Below are 22,978 nucleotides of genomic sequence, written 5' to 3' on the forward strand. Positions count from 1 at the left end.
TTACGCCTTAAATTTCTGTTGATGAGTGAGACATTTGTTAAATGCATTTCCCCCATTTTTACAACTTTTCTTGCTAGAGTTGTTAAGTGCAGCTGATAACATGGTTGTTCAGTGAATCTGGCTTTCCTATTTTGCTTGTCAAAAGGTTGAAAAAGGTGATCACATGACTATGGGACACTGCAACGTTCATAAATATGAAGCAGTTGCTAAGCATCTGAATGTTGATCACATGATCATGGGGATACTACAAAGGTTGTGTGAAAAATGGTCAAAGTCAATTTTTGCAGTGCCTATGTAACTTCAAAAGGTCACCAAATGAAGTGTTGTAAGTCAAAGGCTACCTGTGACTAATATGTCTTTTGACAATAGTGAAGCAACGGTGAAAGATCCATTAACACACTTCAGATGCAATCCTCTATGGAGATTCTCTGTCATCCAGGTTATGGTTGTCCCAAAGGTGCTTTTTTCCAAGAGGCAACTAGACTTTCTGGTTTTTCTTTGAAGATGTTTCGCTTCTCATCCAAGCTTCTTCTGTTCTGATTGAAGAAAGCTCCAAGTGGCCTCAACAACTTTGTAAAAAGAATGCAAATAACCAGCTGTGTGCAAGGAGTATAAATCCTTCCATTCCCCACCATTCGGCCAGAGCCAAAGAAGCTTCTTGGATGAGAAGTGAAACGTCTTCAAAGAAAAAAACCCTAGAAAGTCCAGTTGCTCCTTGAAAAAAGCACCTTTGGGATACATATGGAATCATTAGCATCCACAGTTCGAATCTCACCGACTCAAGTGTCTCTGGAGATTCACAATCATCCAGGTCATGGTTATCCCAAAGGTGCTTTTTCAGGTGGCAACTGGAGTTTCTGGTTTTTCTTTGAAGACATTTCACTTCTCATCCAAGAAGCTTCTTCAGCTCTTTTTTTCTTTGAACGTCTTCAAAAAAAATCCAGAAAGCCCAGTTGCCTCTTGACAAAGCACCTTTGGGACACCGACTCAAGGCTGACTCAACCTTCCATCCTTCTGAAGTGGGTAAAATGAGGACCCAGATTGTTGGGGGCAATATGCTGGCCCTGTAAACCACTTAGAGAGGGCTTTAAAGCACTGTGAGGCGGGTCAGGAGGCTGAGAGAGTGAGCATCTAGCACAGCCCGAGACCCCAAGTCTGACCAGCTACTTTTACAGCACGCGCAGCAAGAAGATCGCCCACCCAGCGAAATGGACAAACGCCGACACGTCACGCCCCACCACTAACCCGCCAGTTCTGTGGACGAATGAGAACGAACCTGGCTTGGCGCATGCGCAGTGAAGAAGGGCCTAGGCTTCGCGGATAATCCCAACCGTCCCGACCGGCGTGTTGGCTTGAGGGAAGTGGAGGATTGATAGGTGGGTGTAATTTTTTTCCCTCCTCTCGGCAGGGCCGAGTCGCGTGTCTGCCTCTTCGGATAAGTCTCCCCTCCGGAAAATGGTTTCCGAGAGAGGCGAGGCGGCTTAACGTCGGCCAGGGCTCCGTCCATCCTCCTGCTTCGCTCTCTGGGTCCCTGTCCTTTTCTGAGGACCGTTGAGGCGGATGGCGCGCCGTTAAAACTACGAGCTAAATAGCTTCCTTTACTTCCCCAACTCTGATCGGAAGAGAGCAGGCGCCTGCCCTCTACCGCATCCTAGTCGGGCGTGCTCTTCCCTTAACCGGCACCCCGTCTTTCGGTGCGTTGGACCGCTCCCCATAATTCCCAGCCGGCTCACCTGAGGTTATTGGACCTGCAGTCCCCACTCGTGGCGAGATAGGAAGACAGATACGATCTGGGTCCTCGCTGTCCATCAGTCAGGCAAAGGGCTGGGTTTGGGTGGGGGGGAGACTCGCTGAGTCTGAAGGGAGACTTTCTGAATTAAAATAACAGAATATTCTATTCTATTGTAAAATTGGCCACCCAACGGGACATTTTGGTTCCCATGGAAACCCAAAATCCTGCTGTCAAGAGTACTACTGAGTCCATACCGGAATGATCTAATGGTAACATCCACATCGCTTCAGAAGGGCGACCCTATTGATTGCAATGGGACCAAAACTATACCAGTTTTTTTTCCTCCAAATTTGGCAACTTTAACACAATTCTTCAGCCTGATTGCTGGTTGGGAAATTCTGGGAGTCGAGGTCTTGCCATTCTAAAGTTGCCAAATTTAAAAAAATAAATGGATGGATAGATAGATCTATCTCAAGATGAGAAATATATAAATACTACTTCTCCTATGAGGTGGGTTTCGTTGAGAGTGACTGACCAGACGTCACCCAATCTTTTATGCCCAAGAGAGTCTGTAGAGATTCTCAGTCATCTAGGTCATGGTGGTCCCAAAGGTGCTGTTTCAGGAGGCAACTGGACTTTCTTGTTTTTTTCTTTTTGAAGACATTTTGCTTCTCATCCAGGAAGCTTCTTCAGCTCTGACAGGATAGTAATCCTTCCATTCCCCACTATCCCGTCAGAGATGAAGAAGCTTCTTGGAAAGGAAGTAAAACATCTTCAAAAAGGAAAAAAAAACAAGAAAGTCCAGTTGCCTCTTGAAAAAGCACTTTTGGGACATGCCTAAGAGAGCCTTCCTTCCTTCCTTCCCTCCCTCCCTCCTTCCCTCCCTCCTTCCTTCCTTCCTTTTTTATTGGCCACCCATCTTACCACAGGGTAACTCTGGGCAGCTCACAATCATAAAAAATGTATACATATACATTAAAACATAAATAAATTAAAACCAAACATTAAAATCTAATGACATGAGGGGAGGGGCAGAGGCAGAGGGGAGGGAGTGGGATCTGTTCAAACTCACTGTCTCCCAGTACTCAAATCCTTGCATCAAAGTAGCTCTAATTCCCATCTAAGGAATACCCTTATGATTCTGCCCAAGGACATGTTCCATTCAGCGAAGTATTATTTATTGGCTGTCCTAGAATGTATTGTAATATAATGTACTTTAAGAAACATTAAAATTTGTAAAGAAAGCTCTCCCCATTAAAAATAAAAAGATAATGTGGCTAGTATATACAGATTAAATAAATTTCAGTTGAAAGTATAAACCCAAGATTAAATAGGTTGTAGAAGATACTGGAGTGCTTAAGCCCATGTATGTCTCACAACAAGCAACTTTGAAGTTTAAGCTAGATAAGGTTTCAGACTAAAGATTTTACAAGTACTGTAAATAATAATGTGCTGGAAAGGGCCTTAAGCCTACGACAGATATCACCTGTCTAGAGAGTAACTGCAGATGAAAAATGAGGCATGTGGTGATGGTGTTTTTACATTTATTTATATGTAAACTGTTTTCAATTATAAAAGCAGCCTATATTATCAATAAGAGTTATTTAATATGTTATATTGATTTTTGAACACCCTGTATAATAAATAACTTCCAGAAATTCATTTGCATTCTTATAACAGGACCAAGATGAGTTTGTTTGGGTCAACATCAGGATTTGGAACTGGAGGCACCAGCATGTTTGGCAGCACTGCTACAGATAATCACAACCCAATGAAGGTATTAAGTTCTGGATGCCATGAGAAAAACTAAATCACTTCACATAAATATTTTGAAAATTATTAAATTTAAGAGATGGCAGGTTTGCCTATTAGTGTATGTGTATAATTCCTTTGGCTGAATTCAAATATTGGTTTAAGTTTATGCATTATTGCTGTGAGATTTTGAGACTGCAATAAAGTAGCTGTTAGAACTGTCATTCAAATAGCTACTACAGTTGTAGAGCCTTAAGAATATTCAGAAAAAAGTGCTTTAGACCTCACACAAAGACACAAGCCTCTGCTATTTTTTAAAAGAGCTTGACATTTCATATTTCCATTTTACTTTTGAAGTATGCAAACTTCGATAGCTTTAAAAAATTTAATAGGTTCTTTGACCAAAGAAAGGAAAGGAGAAAGAGTAGTATATTGATCTTATAAAGTGTTATATTTAATTGATATTTACCTTTTGCTTACAAAACATCAATTTTAGGTTATGTGGGTATGTTTTCTGTAGCATATCATTTTTGATACAATGATATTTATTGGAGAAAACTGTAATTTTATTTTTCTAAGGTTTTTTTCCCATTGTAGAAGTGTACTCTCAATTTGACTCTTCTAATTGGATTTTTGAAAAGTGTATGTGTTTACAACATGTTTAACTTTGACTTTTTTCCAGGATATTGAAGTTACTTCTCCACCTGATGACAGCATAGGTTGTTTGGCTTTCAGCCCACCAACATTGCCGGGTAATTTCCTTATTGCAGGATCATGGGCAAATGATGTAAGTAACAAATGAAAATAGATAGAGGCATATCATGCGTTCAGCTTTCCCTGCATTTCCGGCAAGGAAAATGACTGCATCTAGCAGACAAAATGTGATATCCATAAGTGGGAAATGGTTAAGGTAACTGCATCCTCTATGAGACAAAGTGAGCTTGTAGCAAAGTATTAGCAGTGAAGAAGTGCTGCAATTTAATAGTTTGTTTTAAAGTAGTAAAATGGAAATGAGTTAGGTAAAAATTTCAGGACTGGACTACTAATTGATTTCATTTCATCAAATTTCTATTAACTGATGCACTAAATTTGAAAAATAGTTTACAATATCTAAATCTGGAGCAAGGTGGTATTGCTGCTTGGGCTTCTATGAGCTGGTATCTGTTTCATCAAAAAACCAGTTTCAGTTTTCTATTTAATGAACCATTCTCTCATGGAATGGAAAACTACTAAGAGAAGTGTGGCCCAGTTACTATATAAATTGATCTCAAAGGCCTTGAATTGAGCTTCGGTGGGGGGGATGTAGTGTAATCTTAACACCTTGTTGCATTTTTATAAAGCTAAATGTACTTAATTGTTAAAAAGACAGGGTAAAATACTTACATTCAAGTGCTATTTAATTCATATTTACAAAAGTCTCCATTTATTTCAGGTTCGTTGTTGGGAAATCCAAGACAACGGGCAAACTATTCCAAAAGCCCAACAGATGCATACAGGACCAGTACTAGATGTTTGCTGGAGTGATGTAAGTTCCATTATTTTGGAAGAGATGTACTTAAAATTTTATAGTGGTTTTCAGAGGAGGAGGCGTGTGAGATCAAAACCACTGTCTGAAAGCAATAGTGGAGGAAATTATCCTGGAATGAGAAAAACACCCCTATTTTAGAGGTTTAACCATTGAAAATCACAGTACAGGTAGTCCTCAACCTATGACCACAATTGAGCCCAAATAACAGACATTTATTACATGAGTTTTGTCTCATTTTATGGCCTTTCTTTCCACAGTTGTTAAGTGAATCAATACAGTTAATAAGTTAGTAACATGGTTCTTAGAATTTTGATCACATGATTCTGGGAATGTTGCAGAGGACGTAACTATGAAAAATAGTCATAAGTCACTTTTTTCAGTGCCATTGTAACTTTGAATTATCACTAAATGAACTGTAATCGAGGACTACCTGTATTTCTTTTTAAAATGTCTCCACCCTCAGTATGCATTATGGAGTACATAGGGTTTTTTTGTTCTCTGTTGTTTAATAGGACGGAAGTAAAGTTTTCACAGGGTCTTGTGATAAAACTGCCAAAATGTGGGATCTTAACAGCAATCAAGCAATACAAATCGCACAGGTACAATTTTCAAATGGACATTGTTTTCTTTGTAACAAATTCAACACAAAGCTTTTGATGAACGTTTCTCCCACAAAATGGAGGGGGACAGCTTATTAGAAACAGTACTTAAAAGTTTCCTTGCAGAATGCAGAATACTCAAACTGAGTGACTGTGCATACCAGGAGTCCTCAACCTCTGGTCTGTGGATCAGAACTAGTCTGTTGCCTGTTGGAAACCAAACGGGCAAGCACACAAAGCTCCATTTTGACATGCGCAGGATTAGGGTGCATGCGTAAAACCATACCCCACCCCCCTGCTGCCGGTCTGGAGTAGGAAAGGTTGGGGACCACTGATGTATACTAAAGTGGCCTCACTTAATTCTAATTTCTAAGAAAGGATACAAATCTTTGTCAATATTTTAAATGATGGAACTGCGTGGGAAGAAAGTATACATGATGCTTTGATTACACAGTCTTATCCCTAAGACACTTTTTTCTTAAGTGGAATAAAAAAATGATTATATTTTTTTATTGGAATGTAATATACACTTTTCAAATTATTCCTTCTCTATGAGGTAGTTTCCAGATATTTGAAAACTATGAACTTAAATATAATGAACTTGGTGCTAATGGAGTGAGATCTGTGGGTTTGAATTAAAACGTGATGTGTTTTTAATGGGACCAAAAATGTAACAAGTCGATATTAAATGGAAGAGCACAGGAAAGAAGTAAGAGCCTTACCAAAGGGATTACAAAAGCAAGGCTAGGCCATTTTTTTTTTACAGAAAAGTGAAATCTGTAATTGCATGAATGGAAATTGATTAAAGAATTCTTTTAAACATTATTTAGCATGAAGCTCCTGTAAAGACCATCCATTGGATTAAAGCACCAAATTATAGTTGTGTGATGACTGGAAGTTGGGATAAAACATTAAAGGTAAGACTTGTATGTTTTTTTGATGTGTAAAAAGGTTTTATGCAGTTCTGTGTAATAATTATTATGGAAAAAATTGCTAGTACGTACTAGAATAAAGTGTAATGCATTCCTGTAAATGTCAGGCTTATTTCCAAGTGAATGTACTTGAGGGTGAAATCTAATGGTTGATTCAAGTAATTTATTGAGAGAAGTCTCTATTCCACAATATCCATTTAACATATTCTTTCCAAGTTAGTGCCAATATATTTCTGGGTATTATAATGGATATATATGAAATGCTTTGAACTTTTTGCAATTAGGAGCAATTGTTTTTGTCTATTATATTTGTAACACTTTTTTAGCAATGCTTTTTAAAAATGCAGTTTTTTAAGCATAATAAAAAATACAGATGAATGCTCCAGAGAATTATCTATATCAATAAAAAAGTACATTTTCAGAAACTGGGCCATGCTTAAAGCACTTCAAATGGTAGAGGTCAATATTGAGAGTTCCACCAAAAAGAATCTTATCTAAGTATATCAAATTCCAATATAAAAAATGCTTGCAAGTCTTTTGAATTGATCCTTATTCATTCAGTTGAAAAGGTAAGAACTGAGCCCAAGCATGACTTATTCAACCATTTGCTCATTTGTACCTTCAGCCTCCCACATTCATTATATTATATTTCCTGAATCAATTTTGGTTAGGGTTTGGAGGCTTTTCAAAGTGAAATGATGAATGATCGTTCTGCTACTATATAAAAGAATTTGTTGAGGCCTTATTGAACTTTTTTTTTTTAAGTTTTGGGATACACGAACACCCACTCCAATGATGATGCTACAGTTGCCTGAACGATGCTATTGTGCTGATGTGGTAAGATGAATTTCAGAAGCCTTCGGGCCTTGATTTGTTAGAATCATGCCATGCTTGACTATCAGTCTTTTCTCTATATTGTGGTAATTAGTGGTATTTGTATTATGTGTTATGATAATGAAATAGATGTACAGTTACTGCAGGAAAAAAGCATGTGATTGAATTTTGTATTAAATACTTTCCTGTTTAGGTGTGAATGTGAAATAAAACACTTTTTACTACATAACTCTGTCTGTACTCTCACACAATTTCTCCTGTTTTAGATATATCCCATGGCTGTTGTTGCTACTGCAGAAAGGGGCTTGATAGTTTACCAGTTAGAGAATCAGCCTTCTGAATTTAGAAGGATAGACTCTCCACTTAAACATCAGGTAACCTGAGTTTTCTTGATTTCCCCAGTATGGCTTGTTTTTAATTGTAACAGATCGTCCTCAACATACAAATACAATTCAGTCTAAAATTTCTATTGGTAGGAGAGACATCTGTTAAGTGAATTTTGCCCCATTTTACGATCTATCTTGCCACAGTTAAGTGAATCACTAGAGTTGTTAAGTTAGCAACACAGTTAAGTAAATCTGCTTCTGACTTGGCTTGTCAGAAGGTCGCAAAGGGTGATCACATGATCCCGGAACACTGCAGCTATCATAAATATGAGTCAGTTGCCAAGCAATTGAATTTTGATCACTTGACCTTGAGGATACTGCAATGGTCGTATGTGTGGATGACGTCACTTTTTCAGTGACATTGTAACTTTGAACAGTCACTAAATTGTTGTAAATTAAGGACTACCTGAATGCTAGCATTGGTTTCTTATTTCTAATGGGATAATTAGAAAGCTGTAACTGCCATATATGAAAGTACTGATTAAAATACAGTCCCTTTTATTTAGCATCGCTGTGTGGCTATTTTCAAAGACAAAGTGAACAAACCAACAGGCTTTGCCCTTGGAAGTATTGAAGGAAGAGTTGCCATTCATTATATTAATCCACCAAATCCGTAAGTATTTGGCAATGATCTCCTGTTTACTTTTGAATTCCAAGAAGTGCAGGCTTTTAGAATAACTCTGTGTTGCATGCAATGTGAAGTGAAAGAATGCATTTTTTTTCAGCGCCAAAGACAACTTTACCTTCAAATGCCATCGATCCAATGGTACAAACACCTCTGCGCCTCAGGATATCTATGCAGTAAGTATTTTGTATGTTGTACAGTAAGTTTCCTCTAGGACAAATTAAAGGAGAAAAATGGATATTTATAATAAATTACAAAAAGAATTGCTGTTTTCAAATCAGTACATTTTCACTTAGTATCACACATCTGAGTGGAAACCTACTCTGACAAGCTCTAGTAACGTGATGGCAAATCTATGGCACGCGTGCCACAGGTGGCACACACAACCATATCTGTCGGCACACAAGTACATGCACCTGCCGCCATCTTATTTTCGGCCTTCTAGAAGGCGGGTGGGGACATTTTCACCCTCCCCATGTTTCAGGAAAGCCTCTGAAGCCAGGGAAGGGCAAAAATGGGCCCAACGAGCCTACCGGAAGTTCGGAAACGATCCATTTCCAGCTTCCAGGGGGCAGGGGAGCTGCTCTGGAGGCTTTCCTGAAGCCTGGAGAGGGTGAAAAATGGCCTCCCCCAACCCCCAGGAGGAAATACCAAGGTCAGCTTGGAGGTAAGTAGTGCGGCATGCATTGGGGGGGGGGGGGGAGCATGGGAGGGTGTTGTGTGCACATACGCATGAGGCAGGGCATTTGCATTATGGGTGCACTCGCATTTTTGGCACCCAACAGCAAAAAGTTTAGTCATCACTGCTCTAATTTATTTGATAAGTAGGATTCAGAATTTTGCTAATACAAAAGAAAAAGAAGTTACAGTATGCCTTGGTTCTGATTAAAATTCTACAGATAAAGCAATTATGCTTTAGCTTGAGGAAATGAAAAGAACAATCCTTCCTACTTCAAATGCTTGCATTACTTGACCAATGGCTCCCATCATTCTTTCCCTTATAAATTAATTGCAATCATTTTACAAGAATAAAATATGGTGAGAAAAGTAATGGAAGTGAGTGCTTTAATCACTACTCTATATGGGAAAGCAATACTGTCTCTCATTGTCTAAAGCAGAGTTTGCAGTTGGCAGCCTACCATATATTGCTGAATCTAAACTCAGATTACTAAACCAGTTGTGAAGAATACTGGCTGTTTAAGAATCATGTTGTTCAAAGGTGTATTCTCTGAATCCAGTCCATGAGATGGACTCTGAATCCATGGGAAGCTAACCTAAAGTATTTCTGACAGATAACTGTCTACTTTCCACTTGAACGCAACCAGCAAGGAGAGGCCACTGTATTTAGCAATTGCAGCCATTATCAAACTGCTTTAACAGTTAGGAAGAGTTGTTTTTTTCCCTAACATTCGCTTGGGCTTTGCTTTTCTGTATATTGAATCCACTATTTGGTGGAATTCCGAAATAGTAGATAACAGGTTGTGCTTTTCTTTTGTGATATATCATTTCAAGTATTTGAAGAGTGCTGCCATATGACTCTTAGTCTTGTCCCGAGGTTAAATATTTTCAGATCCTTCTGTCTCTCTTAGGTTTCCAGTTCATTCTTATTTCACTTAACTGAACTGATTCCAATTATTGTAAATCTTTCCTAAAATAAAGTGCCAGAATTGGACCTGGATTTGATTGTTGCAGAGTAAAGTGGAGCTATTATTTGGAACTTTTTTGTGCCACAACTACAAAGCTTTTTTCTCATACTTTTTAAATTATAAGCTTGGTAAGGTGGGGCTTCAATCTTCATTACTGAGAGCATGTGAACATTCAAATTATACTTTAACTTTTACTTAACAGGTAAATGGGATTGCCTTCCATCCTGCCCACGGCACTCTTGCAACTGTGGGGTCTGATGGCAGATTCAGTTTCTGGGATAAAGATGCGCGGACAAAGCTAAAAACATCTGAACAGCTAGACCAGCCGATATCTGCTTGTTGCTTCAACCATAATGGCAACATATTTGCATATGCTTCTAGTTATGACTGGTCAAAGGTAATTGAGTTTGCTTAAGATAATTTCTACCGTGTTTCCCCAAAAATATGACATGTCCTGATAATAAGGCAATGCCACATTTTTCAGGTGGGCAAAAATGTAAGCCCTCCCCTGAAAATAAACCCCCTGGACAACCCCCCTCCAGCCATGCAGAGCACCACTCACCGACCTGTCGGTAGCCCAAAGGTGCCGAGCCGCAGGAACGGGGTGGGAGTGGGGCAAAGGCTCGCGTTGCTTGGCACCTTTAGGATACCACTAGGTTGGTGAGTCGTGCTGTGCCCAGCTGGAGAGGGGGGTTGCCAGGGGGTTGCTCTCTTGCGAGCGGGCTCCCGAAGAGCCGGGCATAGCCTCAGGGTCGAATGGCTATGTTGCGTGTTGCAGCAGCCGCCCGACAAACCCCCTTTCCAGCCGGGCACAGTGCCATTCACTGACCTAGGGGTATCACCAAACCGCATGAGCGGCTGTTCACCGCCCTCCAGCTCCTGCTGCTTGGCACCTTCGGAATGCCCCTAGGTCAGTGACTGGGGCTCTGCATGGCTGGAGAGGGGGGTTGCACAAGTGGGTTTTCAGCTCCCCACTCGTGTGCCTCCCAGCCTCACGATGCCCTTGCCTAACTCTCCCTATAGAGCCAGGGCACCTCTGCTGCCGCCGCAGCTACCTGACTCTTTCTGCGGCTCCCAAAGCACGGAGGTAGAATGCCGAGTCTTCTGGAAGTTGCCACTCTGGGAATACGCTCTATGGTTGTACACTCTGGGAATACGCTCTCCCACCAGCTAGCCCACAACCTTAGAGCGTACTCCCAGAGCGGCCGCTGCCAGAAGATTCCGCTGCGGATCTCCAGAGTTTAGAAGCCAGAGAATAGGTTATATTCGGAGTGCTGCGGCACCCTGGCCCTGCAGGGAGAGCTGGGCCAGGGCATGGTGAGGCTGGGAGGCACACGAGCTGGGGAACAGCCTCCTTTTCCAGCTGGGCAGAGTGCCATGCACTGACCTAAGGGTATCCTGAATGCGCCAAGCCGTGGGAGCTAGGGGGAGGGCAGAACACCACTCGGCTTACCACCTTTGGGATATCATTGCATCTGTGAGTGGCGCTCTGATCGGCTGGAAAGGCGGGTTGCCAGGTGGCTGCTCGTGAGCGTAGTCACCTCATGGCTGGTATGTTATGCTGCTGCAACGGCGCAACACAACCGTTTGCCTCTGAGGCTGTGCCTGGCTCTTCAGGCTCCTGCTCGCAAGAGAGCAGCTACCCGGCAACCCCAAAACAATAAGTGCCCCCCCCCTCGGATAATAAGGCCCAATCAATATTTTGGGGGTCAATAGAAAATAAGACCCTGTCTTATTTTCAGGGAAACACGGTATCAACTAGCAATTGACCACATTACCATGGGGGCACTGCAGTGGTCACAACTCCAAGAACTAGTCATAAATACCTATTGCTCAGTGCTGTCCTAGCTTTCAATGGTCACTGAACAGTGGTTGTTAAGTGAGGGCTACCTGTATAACTGCTAATATGACAGAATATTGTGATTAGCTACTACGTTAGCAAATGTGAAATCTTCCAGAATACCAATCACATTTTTGTAAGGAAAACTTATTTTTCAGATGTCTGCTAATGACAGGCATTAAGCATAGTACATGATTCAGAAAAGAATTCTCATCAGATTCCACCTCAACATTTTGATGCCACTGAACTCCCATCTTAAGGTGGCGCAAGACCTGGTACCAAGTAGAAAATCAGTATTAAGTTTTAATTGCAAATTTTAACAAGTGGCACAGGTAAGAAGGTGAAAATACCAAACCTCCTATAGATCTGTTACAGTTGTGTTATGTATTCCGATGATAGATAACAAGGATTGTTGGAAAAATTAGTACATTAGCCATAGTATGAATAGATCTATTCTTTCTTACTATATACAAATACATAATTTCTCCTTTTCCTTTCACTCTATTGGTGATAGAATCTCAGGTAGTCTTCAGATTACAACAGCAATTGGGATTGGCATTTCTGTCACTTAGCAATTGTTTTATTCTCTTCAATCTTAGTTTCTCTTCAATCTTGCTTTTTAGCTGACCGTCTGAGTTTAACTTCTCTTACAATTAGAATATCTCTTAATGCCCTTACATGGATATTTAAATGGGGAACCACTTTTCAAATATATATTTTCACATAGAGTTTTAAGTTGAGGAACAACTGGTCTTTACTCTGAGTTAAAGGTTTCTATAGCATTAATGATTGCTCAGTAATTATGAAGAAAAATTTAATTGAATATCACAAATATTGTGTGCCTGATTTTATAATGTCGTGATTCAGGTTTATATGTAATGTTGTGTTCAACCTTTTTACTCCCCAGGGACATGAATTCTATAATCCCCAAAAGAAAAACTATATATTTCTGCGCAATGCTGCTGAAGAACTAAAACCTAGAAATAAAAAGTAGTGAGTATAACTCTGTCCATTATTCCATGTTGTTTTCCTGCCACCTGTTCTCCTTTAGTCTCCTTGGAGTTGCCTATTCATTCTTTGCAGGACATTCTGTAACTAACATCAAAGCACATTTGGTTGGCTGGAAAATTACCTTGCAAGGAATGCCTGACATGTGCATGAAGATGTGTCCTTTTTCTTAATAGAGGCAAAATCCTTGCATTTTGGATCAAGAGACAATAGTTGCATCTTTTAAAGGTACTTGTCAGTTTGAAAAACATATTATGAATACTGCAGAAAATCTGAGAGATCCCCACCTTTCTTTTTTGTTTCCTTGATGGAATTCCATAAAAGAAAGGCTAACAATTGGGATCAAGGAAATAAACCTAAAAAGACAGTTGTGAGTGAAGTCTTTTTGTGTATTTTATTGTTATATTTATAGGTCAGCTTTCTATTTCAATGAAATCTCAAGGCAATGATTTTTCTTTTTATAATGAAAATGTAAAATTTAATATTAAACGACTGTCCACTTAGAACAAAATAATGTGTTCTTATTTTTATTCTGTATACATTATTTTTCTACCTATGAATGTGAACAATAAATTTGTGATTAAAAATCCCAAGCTAGACCAAGCCTATATATATTTGAGATGAGGGCAATTCTAGCATGCAACCATAACTTGGAAATTTTAGGCAATGCCTTAAAGGATAATTATTGGCCTTGATGCTCTTTATCATGTAGAAGCAGCATATGATACTGTATATCTTTGTAAAATTTTAAATCTTAGAACCCTGCCTTCCATTTCTGTGGGTCTGCATTAAGTGACAATGAGTGAATGAACAGGACAGATGTTAACATTGCACTGTGCCCATGCTTGTGTGGTATCAACAAAAATGAAGGACCAGTGTTTTAGAATATCTTCTGTGACTCAGTTGCATATGATTATTTCTGTAAACCAATCAGTGCCCTACTGTAAATGCAGGGGTGTCCCATCCCCGCAGATATATCCCAAGTAGAATAACAGTTTGCCCTCAGCATTTTTATGCCAGTTTCAACATCATCAAGCATGGGGATCAAATCAGAATACCACCAAATAGAAATGGTTTGGAGACTTTTATAATGTTATTTCAGTTGAGGTTTGTTTTCATTTTGGAATCTTCTGTGTGACTGCCAAAGGACTGTTCTTTCAAGGTTGATGCTGTAGCTATTTATAAAGAATGGGAGCAAAACTGTAGAACTTGTATATGATGATATTTCTGTCAATTCAATCTCTGTAAGTTCATATGTTGTAATATTTGCTACTATTTAAATAAAACTGATTTGAATTAATATGTTTTTTACATTAATAGGCGAATGGTCAAATGCTTATAATCTGGAGTTAGGCAGTGAAATAAAGGCAGCTGGCAATTGCTCTTACTAATTATTTAGCAGACTCTTCTTTAATATATATATCTGCTTCTAAGAGAGGGCAATCACTAACTTCACTGTAAATGAGAAGTCTATGCTTATCTATGCATCGTGTAATCTTGCTACACTTTTCAGTTCAATAACTACACGGTTGTGCTACTACATAAAGTGTGCATGTCTGTTGTTCCTGGTTGGCTAACATTAAGTTAAAAAGTTAATTTGTGCAGCTTCAGACAGTTCATCCCAATACTATCTCCTATTTGTGTTGAGATTAGAAGGGATCTGATGAGAACAATGTTAGCTAATACTGTTTTAACTGAGGGTGCTTGCTAGAATTGAATTTGAAAGAAATTTAATCAACATGTTTTCATGCTGTTTAGTATCTTACAAGGATTCTTGATTTCTTAGCATCTCCTATAATGACCCTCTTCTACCCACTGTTAAAAGGTTACCTTCAGGTTCACATAACATAAATGTCTCCCAACAGAGCCATAGATTGTTTTGATGTGAATCTGTGAGATTAGATGTAGGACTACAGAGAATTCTTTCTGCAGTTAGGCAGGTATGTGCATGCCCGGTATTTTGTTCAAATCAATCCAGAGTTTCACTGTGAAGGCCACAAGAAAATGCATATTTGGCATGCTGAAGCTCTGACTGCATCAATACTTGTATATGCCAATATTTTGAAATCAGCTTTGCATGCAGTAGGCTTTTAGGAAGAACAGATCTGCCCCCTAATCTACTGCTTATGGCAAGAATCTGATTGCGCTGTTTTAGATCATAGACAGTGGCTCATAAATATTTAAATGTTTGTGTCGGAGTGCTGAACTGTAACTAATGTAATATAGACTAAATGTATACTCTTTCTGATTATAAAAAAAGCGTTTTTCATTTTTGCAGTTAAATCTTATGGAAGTCATTATGATTCTAGCAGGTAACCATTCTTTGTGTTTATGTGTGTGACCCCTATTACTCATGCAGAGCATTGTACTCCTGGTTTCACTAGACCAGTGGTCCCCAACCTTTTTATCGCCGCGGACCAGTCAGCCTTTGATAATTTTACCGTGGCCCGCTGAGCGCGCGCAGGGGTGGGGGGACGTTGTTCGCGACAACACATTGATTGTTTATATATCAGATTGTTTTGATTAAACAATTTTTATTTTATTGTATTTAAACATGCCTTACAAAATAAAATACAATTACATAAATATAAAGTGCAAGGCTACGCTACTAGCGCTGTCTACGCTAGCCCTACGTAGCTGCGCAGGCGCTCTTAGGTTTTTTTCAGGAATCGGCCAGCGCTGAAGCGCTGAAAAGGAATGAGAAGGGCGGCGCTGGACACAGGGGGGAGGTGGGCCGCTGGTGACGTCAGAGTGCCACCAGCGGTCCAGTAACACCCCTTGTGCCAGTTAGCCCTAATTTGCATACAGAAAGAAACTATGGCCCCCGGCCGCTGCAGCGATCATGGCCCCCGGCCGCTGCAGCGATCATGGCCCCCGGCCGCTGCAGCGATCATGGCCCCCGGCCGCTGAAGCGATCATGGCCCCCGGCCGCTGCGCGGCCCGGTGCCAGGTACTCCGCGGACCGGGGGTTGGGGATCACTGCACTAGACTATAGTTATAGTCCTCTACCCGTGACCATTCATTCAGCGAGTATTTGAAGTTACAGCTACGCTGAATGAATTATATCATGGTTATTCCAGCCCTTGCAGCATCCCTATGATCATTCTCGCAGACTGGATGCTATGCAACTGTTTCACACAGTTGGAAATGCCCTGGATCCTCCTGATTGCTATTTGTAACCTTCTCTGACGGCTACCTCAGAAAGTCAGTGGAGAAGCCAACAGGAAGGTTGCAAATTACTGGGGTAAGTCTCCTTCCCCTGAACAACCTCCCCAGACCTTCTGTACTCGTGCTCAGGGGACTATTCCCCAACCATTGCTGCACCTCCCTGACCTGTGCCATACCCTTCCTCACTCTCTCACACACTCTTCCTGACTGCCTCACACTATGCTTCATGACCCATGCCCCGCCTCTTGCACACCCTTTGTGATCCATGCAGATATTGCTGTTGCTAAGCAATGTGGTTGCACTTTATGACCACATCATTTAGCGATGGAAGTTCTGCCATGTTGAGGACTATCTGTATTTATGTAAAAGTTGGTTTTTTTAGAGTAATACATTATAAAACACACAATTAATATAGTGCTTTTTATTCAAGAGATTTGAACTATTAATAATTGTAACAGGCTTTGCAAGATAACTTTGCTTTATGCAAAATAAACGAATAGACAAATCAGGCATTATGTTGATAGCTATTTTTTCAAAAGCTAATTATGATACTAAGTTTTGGCATTGTAGTATCAGCCTTACTTTTTTGCAAATATAAATTCCAGGTATTTGACTTTAAGACATAGCTTCTTTACAATGGCACTTTTAGGTAAACAACAAAAGTAAAATATGAACCAGAATCCAGTTGCTATGCTATTGGTGGAGTAGGCTATCATCAAATGAATGGAAGTTAGTGTTTAACAATAATGCTTATTAATTTACTACAGTCATTAAGAAATGTCAGCAGATGTGCCATGTGCTACTATAATTCCAAACTGAGAGCTTAACCACAGTTGCCTGCAATTTTGTCACGTCTCATTTCAACTTCTGCAATTCATTGCTTTTTAAAATGGTTCTGAAACTACAAATGGTTTAGAAGCAGATTGGCAGATTATTAATTTGGGCTACCAATGATTTGTTGGGCTTCTAGGGAAAGTGCTAGGTGAAGTGCTTTAATGGGGCGGAACCAAGATACCTTAAATATCATTATTTCTTATGCATGGTTGTCTTCTCTGTAAAATCTTCATCAGGAGTCTAGCCACTCCCATCTATTAAAATAAGGTGAATGGATCAAGTCACTGCTTCATAAGGTAGAAGAATCCTTTCTCTAAAGAAACATTCAATTGGCCTTTTTCATATCGATGAAAAGATTTAATAGAACTTCAGTTTTTACAGTCTAGTTTTCTTCATTATTGTTGTTTTTGTTAGTTATTTTTTTCTTCCTTTTTTGAAAAGGATATATTTTCTGTGATGCCATGACAGATTGTGACTGCTCATAGAAAAATCTCTCTCCTTTCTCAAAAGTTGTCTAAGAGTGATAACATCGTAGGGTCTACATTTTCTGGTGCACCACTTACATAGTACTTTTCTACTGCCACCAGTTGTCTTTCCAAGGGAAGGAAATGATGTGAGCTGGCTCTTCTTCCATTAGTATTGGCTTACAAGAGAGAGGGAGCATCTCAATTTGAGCAGTTACTTTCCTGAAAACCAGGTATAATGGTGGTGGTGGTGGTAGTAGTAGTAGCACTAATACTGGTAGTAATGGAATAGGAAGTTCTGTAGCATCATCTGCAGGGCCTAGTAACTTTTAAGATGTGTGACAGAAAATAGTTACCCCTGCTTTTAAAAGAAGGCAAAAGCACCAATATTTTTTAAAAAAATAAGAAAATGTACAATATCTATTTAACATTACGTAGCCAAATATACCGAGCAATGACAAATGGATGGAATAGGGAATTGAGTACTGATAAAAATCACAAATGGTGTCTCAGACATCAGTTTCCAACACGCCCATAATGGGAGGGAGCTGAGCCCTTGAGAGAAAATAAAAGAAACCAAATGTTTCCTCTTCTGTCTTTCCTCCTCAAGTTCTCAAGGAGTTTTTGTCTATCTGGAAAATACATGTGAGGGGAGAGCATGCCTATTTTGCTCCAATACAGCAAATGCTGGAGTTAAGGCCATGCCATGGACTCTGTGTATGTGTGCGTTTTCTTAAATGTGCTTTTTAAAATAATGTAAACTATACAATGGAGTCTTTGTTTAACGAGCACTCATTTAGTGACTGTTGAAACTTGTAACAGCACTGAATAAGACCAGTGCTTGAAATTCTAGCTATTATAGTATACCCCCCCCCCGCCCCACAGTCACGTGATCACGATCCAGCCGCTCAGCAACTGACCCAGATTTCCAACAGCTGCAGTGTCATGCATTTTTATGTGATTGCAATTTTCACCTTTCCTCCTGGCCTCCCATTAGCAAAGTCAGTGGAGGAAGCTGGCGGGAGGTTGGAAGCCAACGGCCATTTGAGGGCCTCACTTAATGAGCTGCGTGGTCCTTGCTTATTGATGGTAAATGGAGACACTGCCATGTGATATTGTGCTTTACTATTGCACTGGTGAGTCCCAATTACCATTGTTAAGCAAGAACAACCAATATTACTATTCATTTGAGGTCAATCATTTAAAAGTCAGCAAGCGCAAGCATGTGCAGTTCATAGATACTGTAGATAGATTTAGATGATTAGATTAGAGAGAGAGAGAGAGAGAGAGAGAGAGAATGAATTGGAATTACTTACTCTAATACGTGGTTGACATACTGTTACTGGAAGCAAGGGAGAAATACTGTTTTTTTATAAAGTGTATTGAGTACTTGAGATACAGCAAGAACATCAACATGGACTGATTTAAATTGTAAGTATGTGGACTTAGAAAAGAGCGATATTTAAATTACATTTTTGCCAATTTTCTTTTCAAATGTTTCATCTTAAAAATACATCTTCTTGAAAGTATAATTTACCATTGAATATCATAGGTTTGATTATGTTTTGTCTTTTAAAACTGGCTTATTATGTGTGTGTTTCTGCTAGCATTTATGTTGCAAAAATGTTCTGTAGCCATAAAGAAAAGCTTGTTCACAAAGCTTTTTTTCAAAGGTGCCCTGCATCATGCTGTACCTTCTCATATATATGTTTGGACAATATTAGAACAGTCTAAAGGAATTCATATATTTCAAGTTCTTTTACATTTCTGATGTAAAGCTTTTGGCAGACTGGGTTTCTTTCCTTTTTTTTAATTGCTGAGTTCTGAAGAATGATTTTGAGAAGCTTCACTTACGTGCTAAAACAAGGATTTGCTTCATTGAGGATGTAAATGCATCTACGATGCTACGTTGGGTGCTCTTAAGGCCAAATTAAGATGTTTCGTAAAGAAAGTAACAAAAGGCACTCACAATATTGTGAGACCCTTTTAATTGAGCTTTTTAGTATGAATGTGTTTGTGTGTATATAATATTGTCAGCTTTGAAAATTGTGCTTTGTTCTTTATATTTTTCTAGCAGCTGCTCAGGTTCATGGAAAAGGTGCTGAAGCATGTGCTTAGAGATCAGTTATTTGTGTGCATCTCAGAATAATAGATCTTCAAAAGAGCCCAAAATTTTAGTTTGCACCGCTTGCTGGTAAATCAAGGGTAGCGGGGAACATACTGAGTAATTGTAGTTAATTCAGCAAAATACATCTTTTCTAAGAATCATTCTTCCACTCTGAGCTTCATGTATTTAGTTTTAGGAGTTGCCAACAGGTACCATGTTCCAAAGAAGATTTTCCCTTTTAAATCTGAAATATTTCTCAGCCCTGTTAAGCAGGTACTCCTTAATGTATGACCAGCTGCTTAGCAAATGTTTGATGTAAGCCCCCCCCCCCCCCCAAATGTTCTTATGACCAGAATTCAAAGTTCCAACAATTGTGCACATAATCCATTTTTGGTGCCCAGCTCACATTTGTAGCGATTTGTAGTGTCCTGTTGTCATATGACCCTGATTTATGACTTTGCCAGATGGCCTTTACTCCCAGTTTCCAGGGGGGGAATTCCTATTGTAGACAATGGATTTGTTTAATGACTGTGGCTTTCACTTAATGACCATGTTGATTCACTTAATGGCTGCCACAAAAATGTCAGAAAATCTAGTTGATCATGTGACGATTTGCTTAATGGCCTGCACAACTTAAGATAATTCTGGTCTCAACTATATTTGTAAGTTGAAGACTACCTGTAATAGGAGAGTACAATTTGGAGTTGTGAAGTAGAGTATTACCATCAAAGCTAAATAAAATTATTCTTATAATGTATTATTATATATAAATGAATCTTAACAAAACAATGTTACAGATTTTGTAGGAATGAATTGATCAGTTTTATCTTAGCATAATAATTATCATTTCCATTTCTAACACTGTGAGTTAGTTGGTTCATAAAATAAATGTTTGGACCCTTGTGCCCATTCTTGGATTAGATGATTTCTAAAGCAACCTTTCTTACAAATCCTTGTGTTCCTTTTTATTTTGAAGGTGCCACAAGAACTTCAACTGAGGAAGGAATTTCTACCAGAAACTTAACTAACCGTGCCTGTCAGTTGGGCTTCTTCCTTGTGCGGCCTTATTTTGAGGCCAAAATAAGAAAAATCAAAAAAAGAAAGAAAAGAAAAGAAAGAAATGCTCAGTTGTCTCTTCCTTTCCCTCGTTTTTAAAAATGTGTTCTTTTTATGGGAACTGCATTCACTTTAAGTGTTGTACATTGGCCATTTTGTTCCTACCTGTACTTGAAGGCTGTGGGCCTATAACCTGTGGCATAATTTCAAGTAATTATGCATAGGATCACACTATGCATGACAACAGCACTGCCTCCCTCCTCCAACAGAATTGTGGAATATTTAACAGGAAAAAAACAGCAGCTTAAAATATTTTATTTTAGATCTCTCAAAGGTTCATATTATATGAACAGTTATAAAATCATGAACAAAATATTTTCGGTTCTTTTCACCACGGTTGGGATTCTTACATTTTTGCCCCAACTTGGTTCTGGTTCTTATACCATCTTTATAAGTTCTTTAAAAGTTTACCTTGATGTATATTGCAGTAGAAAGTTAAGCAAGTGTCCTTATCTGGTTGTTATCATTGATCATCTTCAGCACAATGTGTAGGTGTCTTCAGTGGTGATTTTTCATTGTGGTCCAATGAACTCCATTCAAGAAATCTATCGAAAAGTCAACTATTATTTATGCTTTGGCCTTGATTTATTTTCTCAGAACAGACTTCATAGCCTGGTTGAATTAACCCTTAAACTTCAGGCCCCAGGTTTTCACACGTTTCTTTCAACAATGATGGTGCTACTGAATAAAGCAGCATTTTTTTTTTCTATACGAGATATGTACATGCTGGAATTTGAACTGTTTGCTAAGAGGCTCGCTAAGCTGTCTAACAATTTGCAAGTGGTCCATGATTTAAAATAAAAGTTGGGCATCTTGTCGGAACCTCTTAATTGCCCCAAAGTGATACAGAAAAGACAATAAATTAGAAAATGCAGATTAACCATTTCTGAAATAGGTTGCCACACTATGACAAAACTATGTGGAGAAATGATGAACCTGCGTGATGATTTCACAAAAATATTGGTTTTGCTTATGGCAGAAAAGTTTTATTTTACAATTTTCACCATGAGGATTCTACTCTATACCCTGTTGTTTCCTAGGGAATTTGTTACCTTACCACACACACACACACACACAAAACAATAACTTGCCTTTTTTCCTCTTGTTTCTGGCACTCATCTTTTATTGATCAGTTCTTGCTAGGTATTAAAAATATTATATAGGGACTGCTAGTGCGATAATTTTAATAATTCCTCCCACATGTTCATAAATGGCAGTTTTGGGGCACTGCTGACAAAACAAGGATTAATAGAGCTCTTCTACCACCAGCATTGCACCCTAGTGTTATGTGTAGTATAAGCAGACTGAAGTCTCATGAAGAGCAAATAGAATAAAAATATTTCTTCCTCGTTGTAGGTGATTGACCATATGACTTACTCTTCTTTATCTGGATAGAGAGGTATTGGAAGAAATCTACAGTATAACTTTTCCTCTGTTGATGATTTCTTGTAGACGGATCGCAAATGGCAAGGTCCCAGAAAAAATGTTATCCTTTCTCTACTAATTGTTTAAATCTGCATTCAAGTTGCTTCGGAAATCAGTTTGCCCCATCAACTTAATACACATTTGCTGATCTTGCCATTCAACTGTACAAGTGGTCCTTGACTTAAGATCATTCAATGACAGTTCAAAGTTACAACAGCCTTGGAAAAGGCGATGACTTGTCCTCAAAGTTATGACCATCGCTTCACCCACACCCCACGGTCACCTGATGGCGATTTGGGCTCTTGGCAACCAACTCATTTACAGCGGTTGTGGAGTCCTGCAATCACAAGACCACGATTTGTAACCTTCCCAGTCTGCTCCCAACAAGCAAAGTCCACTGGGAACTTTGCATTCAAAATGGGTCTGGTCACATGATGACTCATTTAATGACTGAATCATTTCATAACCAAAATTCCAGTCCCAACTTGACTACACGTGTCCCCAATATTTTGGTAAGTACAAATTCCATAGTAGGAGTAGCTGTTTTAAGCCATTGCAGAGTCCTTGGGCTTTTGGGACAGAATGATTACAGCGACTGAAAGAGCACAATAAATATGAGGCCAATTAATCATTACACTTATTGAATAATTGTTATACTTGTTTTTAACTGATACTCATTTTGTTACAGATATTTGTGTTAACTGGTATACAACATGGCAGTGAGCTTTGCTTGAACAACTGAAAATGTTACATAAATAAATCAGTTGTGCAAACCCCAATCCCTTTGAGATACTTTTAAGGATCAAATCAGAAACACTACAACTTTACTAAAAACTGGAATTTCCACTAAAGCAAGGTGATAATATCTGTAAATCTATGTGTAGGCATCAGGAAGGGCATCCAGCCAGTAAATGTTCAGCTCCATCCAGGAGCCACAATTCTATCCCGAGCAAGGATTGTAGGGTTATAAAAGGAGTTTTTA

The 22,978-nt window shown here is 39.2% G+C and overlaps 1 protein-coding gene across 3 annotated transcripts; it reads left to right on the forward strand.

The window, feature by feature from the left end:
• The first annotated feature begins 1,291 nt into the window (after positions 1 to 1,291).
• RAE1 (ribonucleic acid export 1) lies at positions 1,292 to 21,476 on the forward strand. 3 transcript variants are annotated; one of them, XM_032218121.1, is made up of 14 exons: positions 1,292 to 1,376; positions 3,413 to 3,509; positions 4,167 to 4,271; positions 4,917 to 5,009; positions 5,525 to 5,611; positions 6,442 to 6,528; positions 7,309 to 7,380; positions 7,644 to 7,751; positions 8,270 to 8,376; positions 8,489 to 8,564; positions 10,237 to 10,431; positions 12,782 to 12,867; positions 15,161 to 15,194; positions 20,432 to 21,476. In XM_032218121.1, the coding sequence occupies exons 2-13, from the start codon at positions 3,420 to 3,422 to the stop codon at positions 15,162 to 15,164; spliced, it is 1,110 nt and encodes a 369-aa protein (XP_032074012.1). In that variant the 5' UTR covers positions 1,292 to 1,376; positions 3,413 to 3,419; the 3' UTR covers positions 15,165 to 15,194; positions 20,432 to 21,476. The 3 variants fall into 3 exon arrangements, with proteins under 3 accessions (XP_032074012.1, XP_032074013.1, XP_032074014.1); XM_032218122.1 differs by lacking the exon at positions 15,161 to 15,194; XM_032218123.1 differs by lacking the exons at positions 15,161 to 15,194; positions 20,432 to 21,476 and having other exon boundaries at positions 12,782 to 12,869.
• Positions 21,477 to 22,978: the final 1,502 nt, after the last annotated feature.

This window comes from Thamnophis elegans, chromosome 5 (assembly GCF_009769535.1).
Source record: "Thamnophis elegans isolate rThaEle1 chromosome 5, rThaEle1.pri, whole genome shotgun sequence".
Taxonomy (NCBI): domain Eukaryota; kingdom Metazoa; phylum Chordata; class Lepidosauria; order Squamata; family Colubridae; genus Thamnophis; species Thamnophis elegans.

Excerpts from the sequence above, each read along its gene's own strand:
- RAE1 (XM_032218121.1), top strand. The coding sequence starts at position 3,420 with ATGAGTTTGTTTGGGTCAACATCAGGATTTGGAACTGGAGGCACCAGC. Across the intron at positions 3,510-4,166 it reads ATAATCACAACCCAATGAAG|GATATTGAAGTTACTTCTCC; the intron begins GTATTAAGTTCT and ends ACTTTTTTCCAG. Across the intron at positions 6,529-7,308 it reads GTTGGGATAAAACATTAAAG|TTTTGGGATACACGAACACC; the intron begins GTAAGACTTGTA and ends TTTTTTTTTAAG.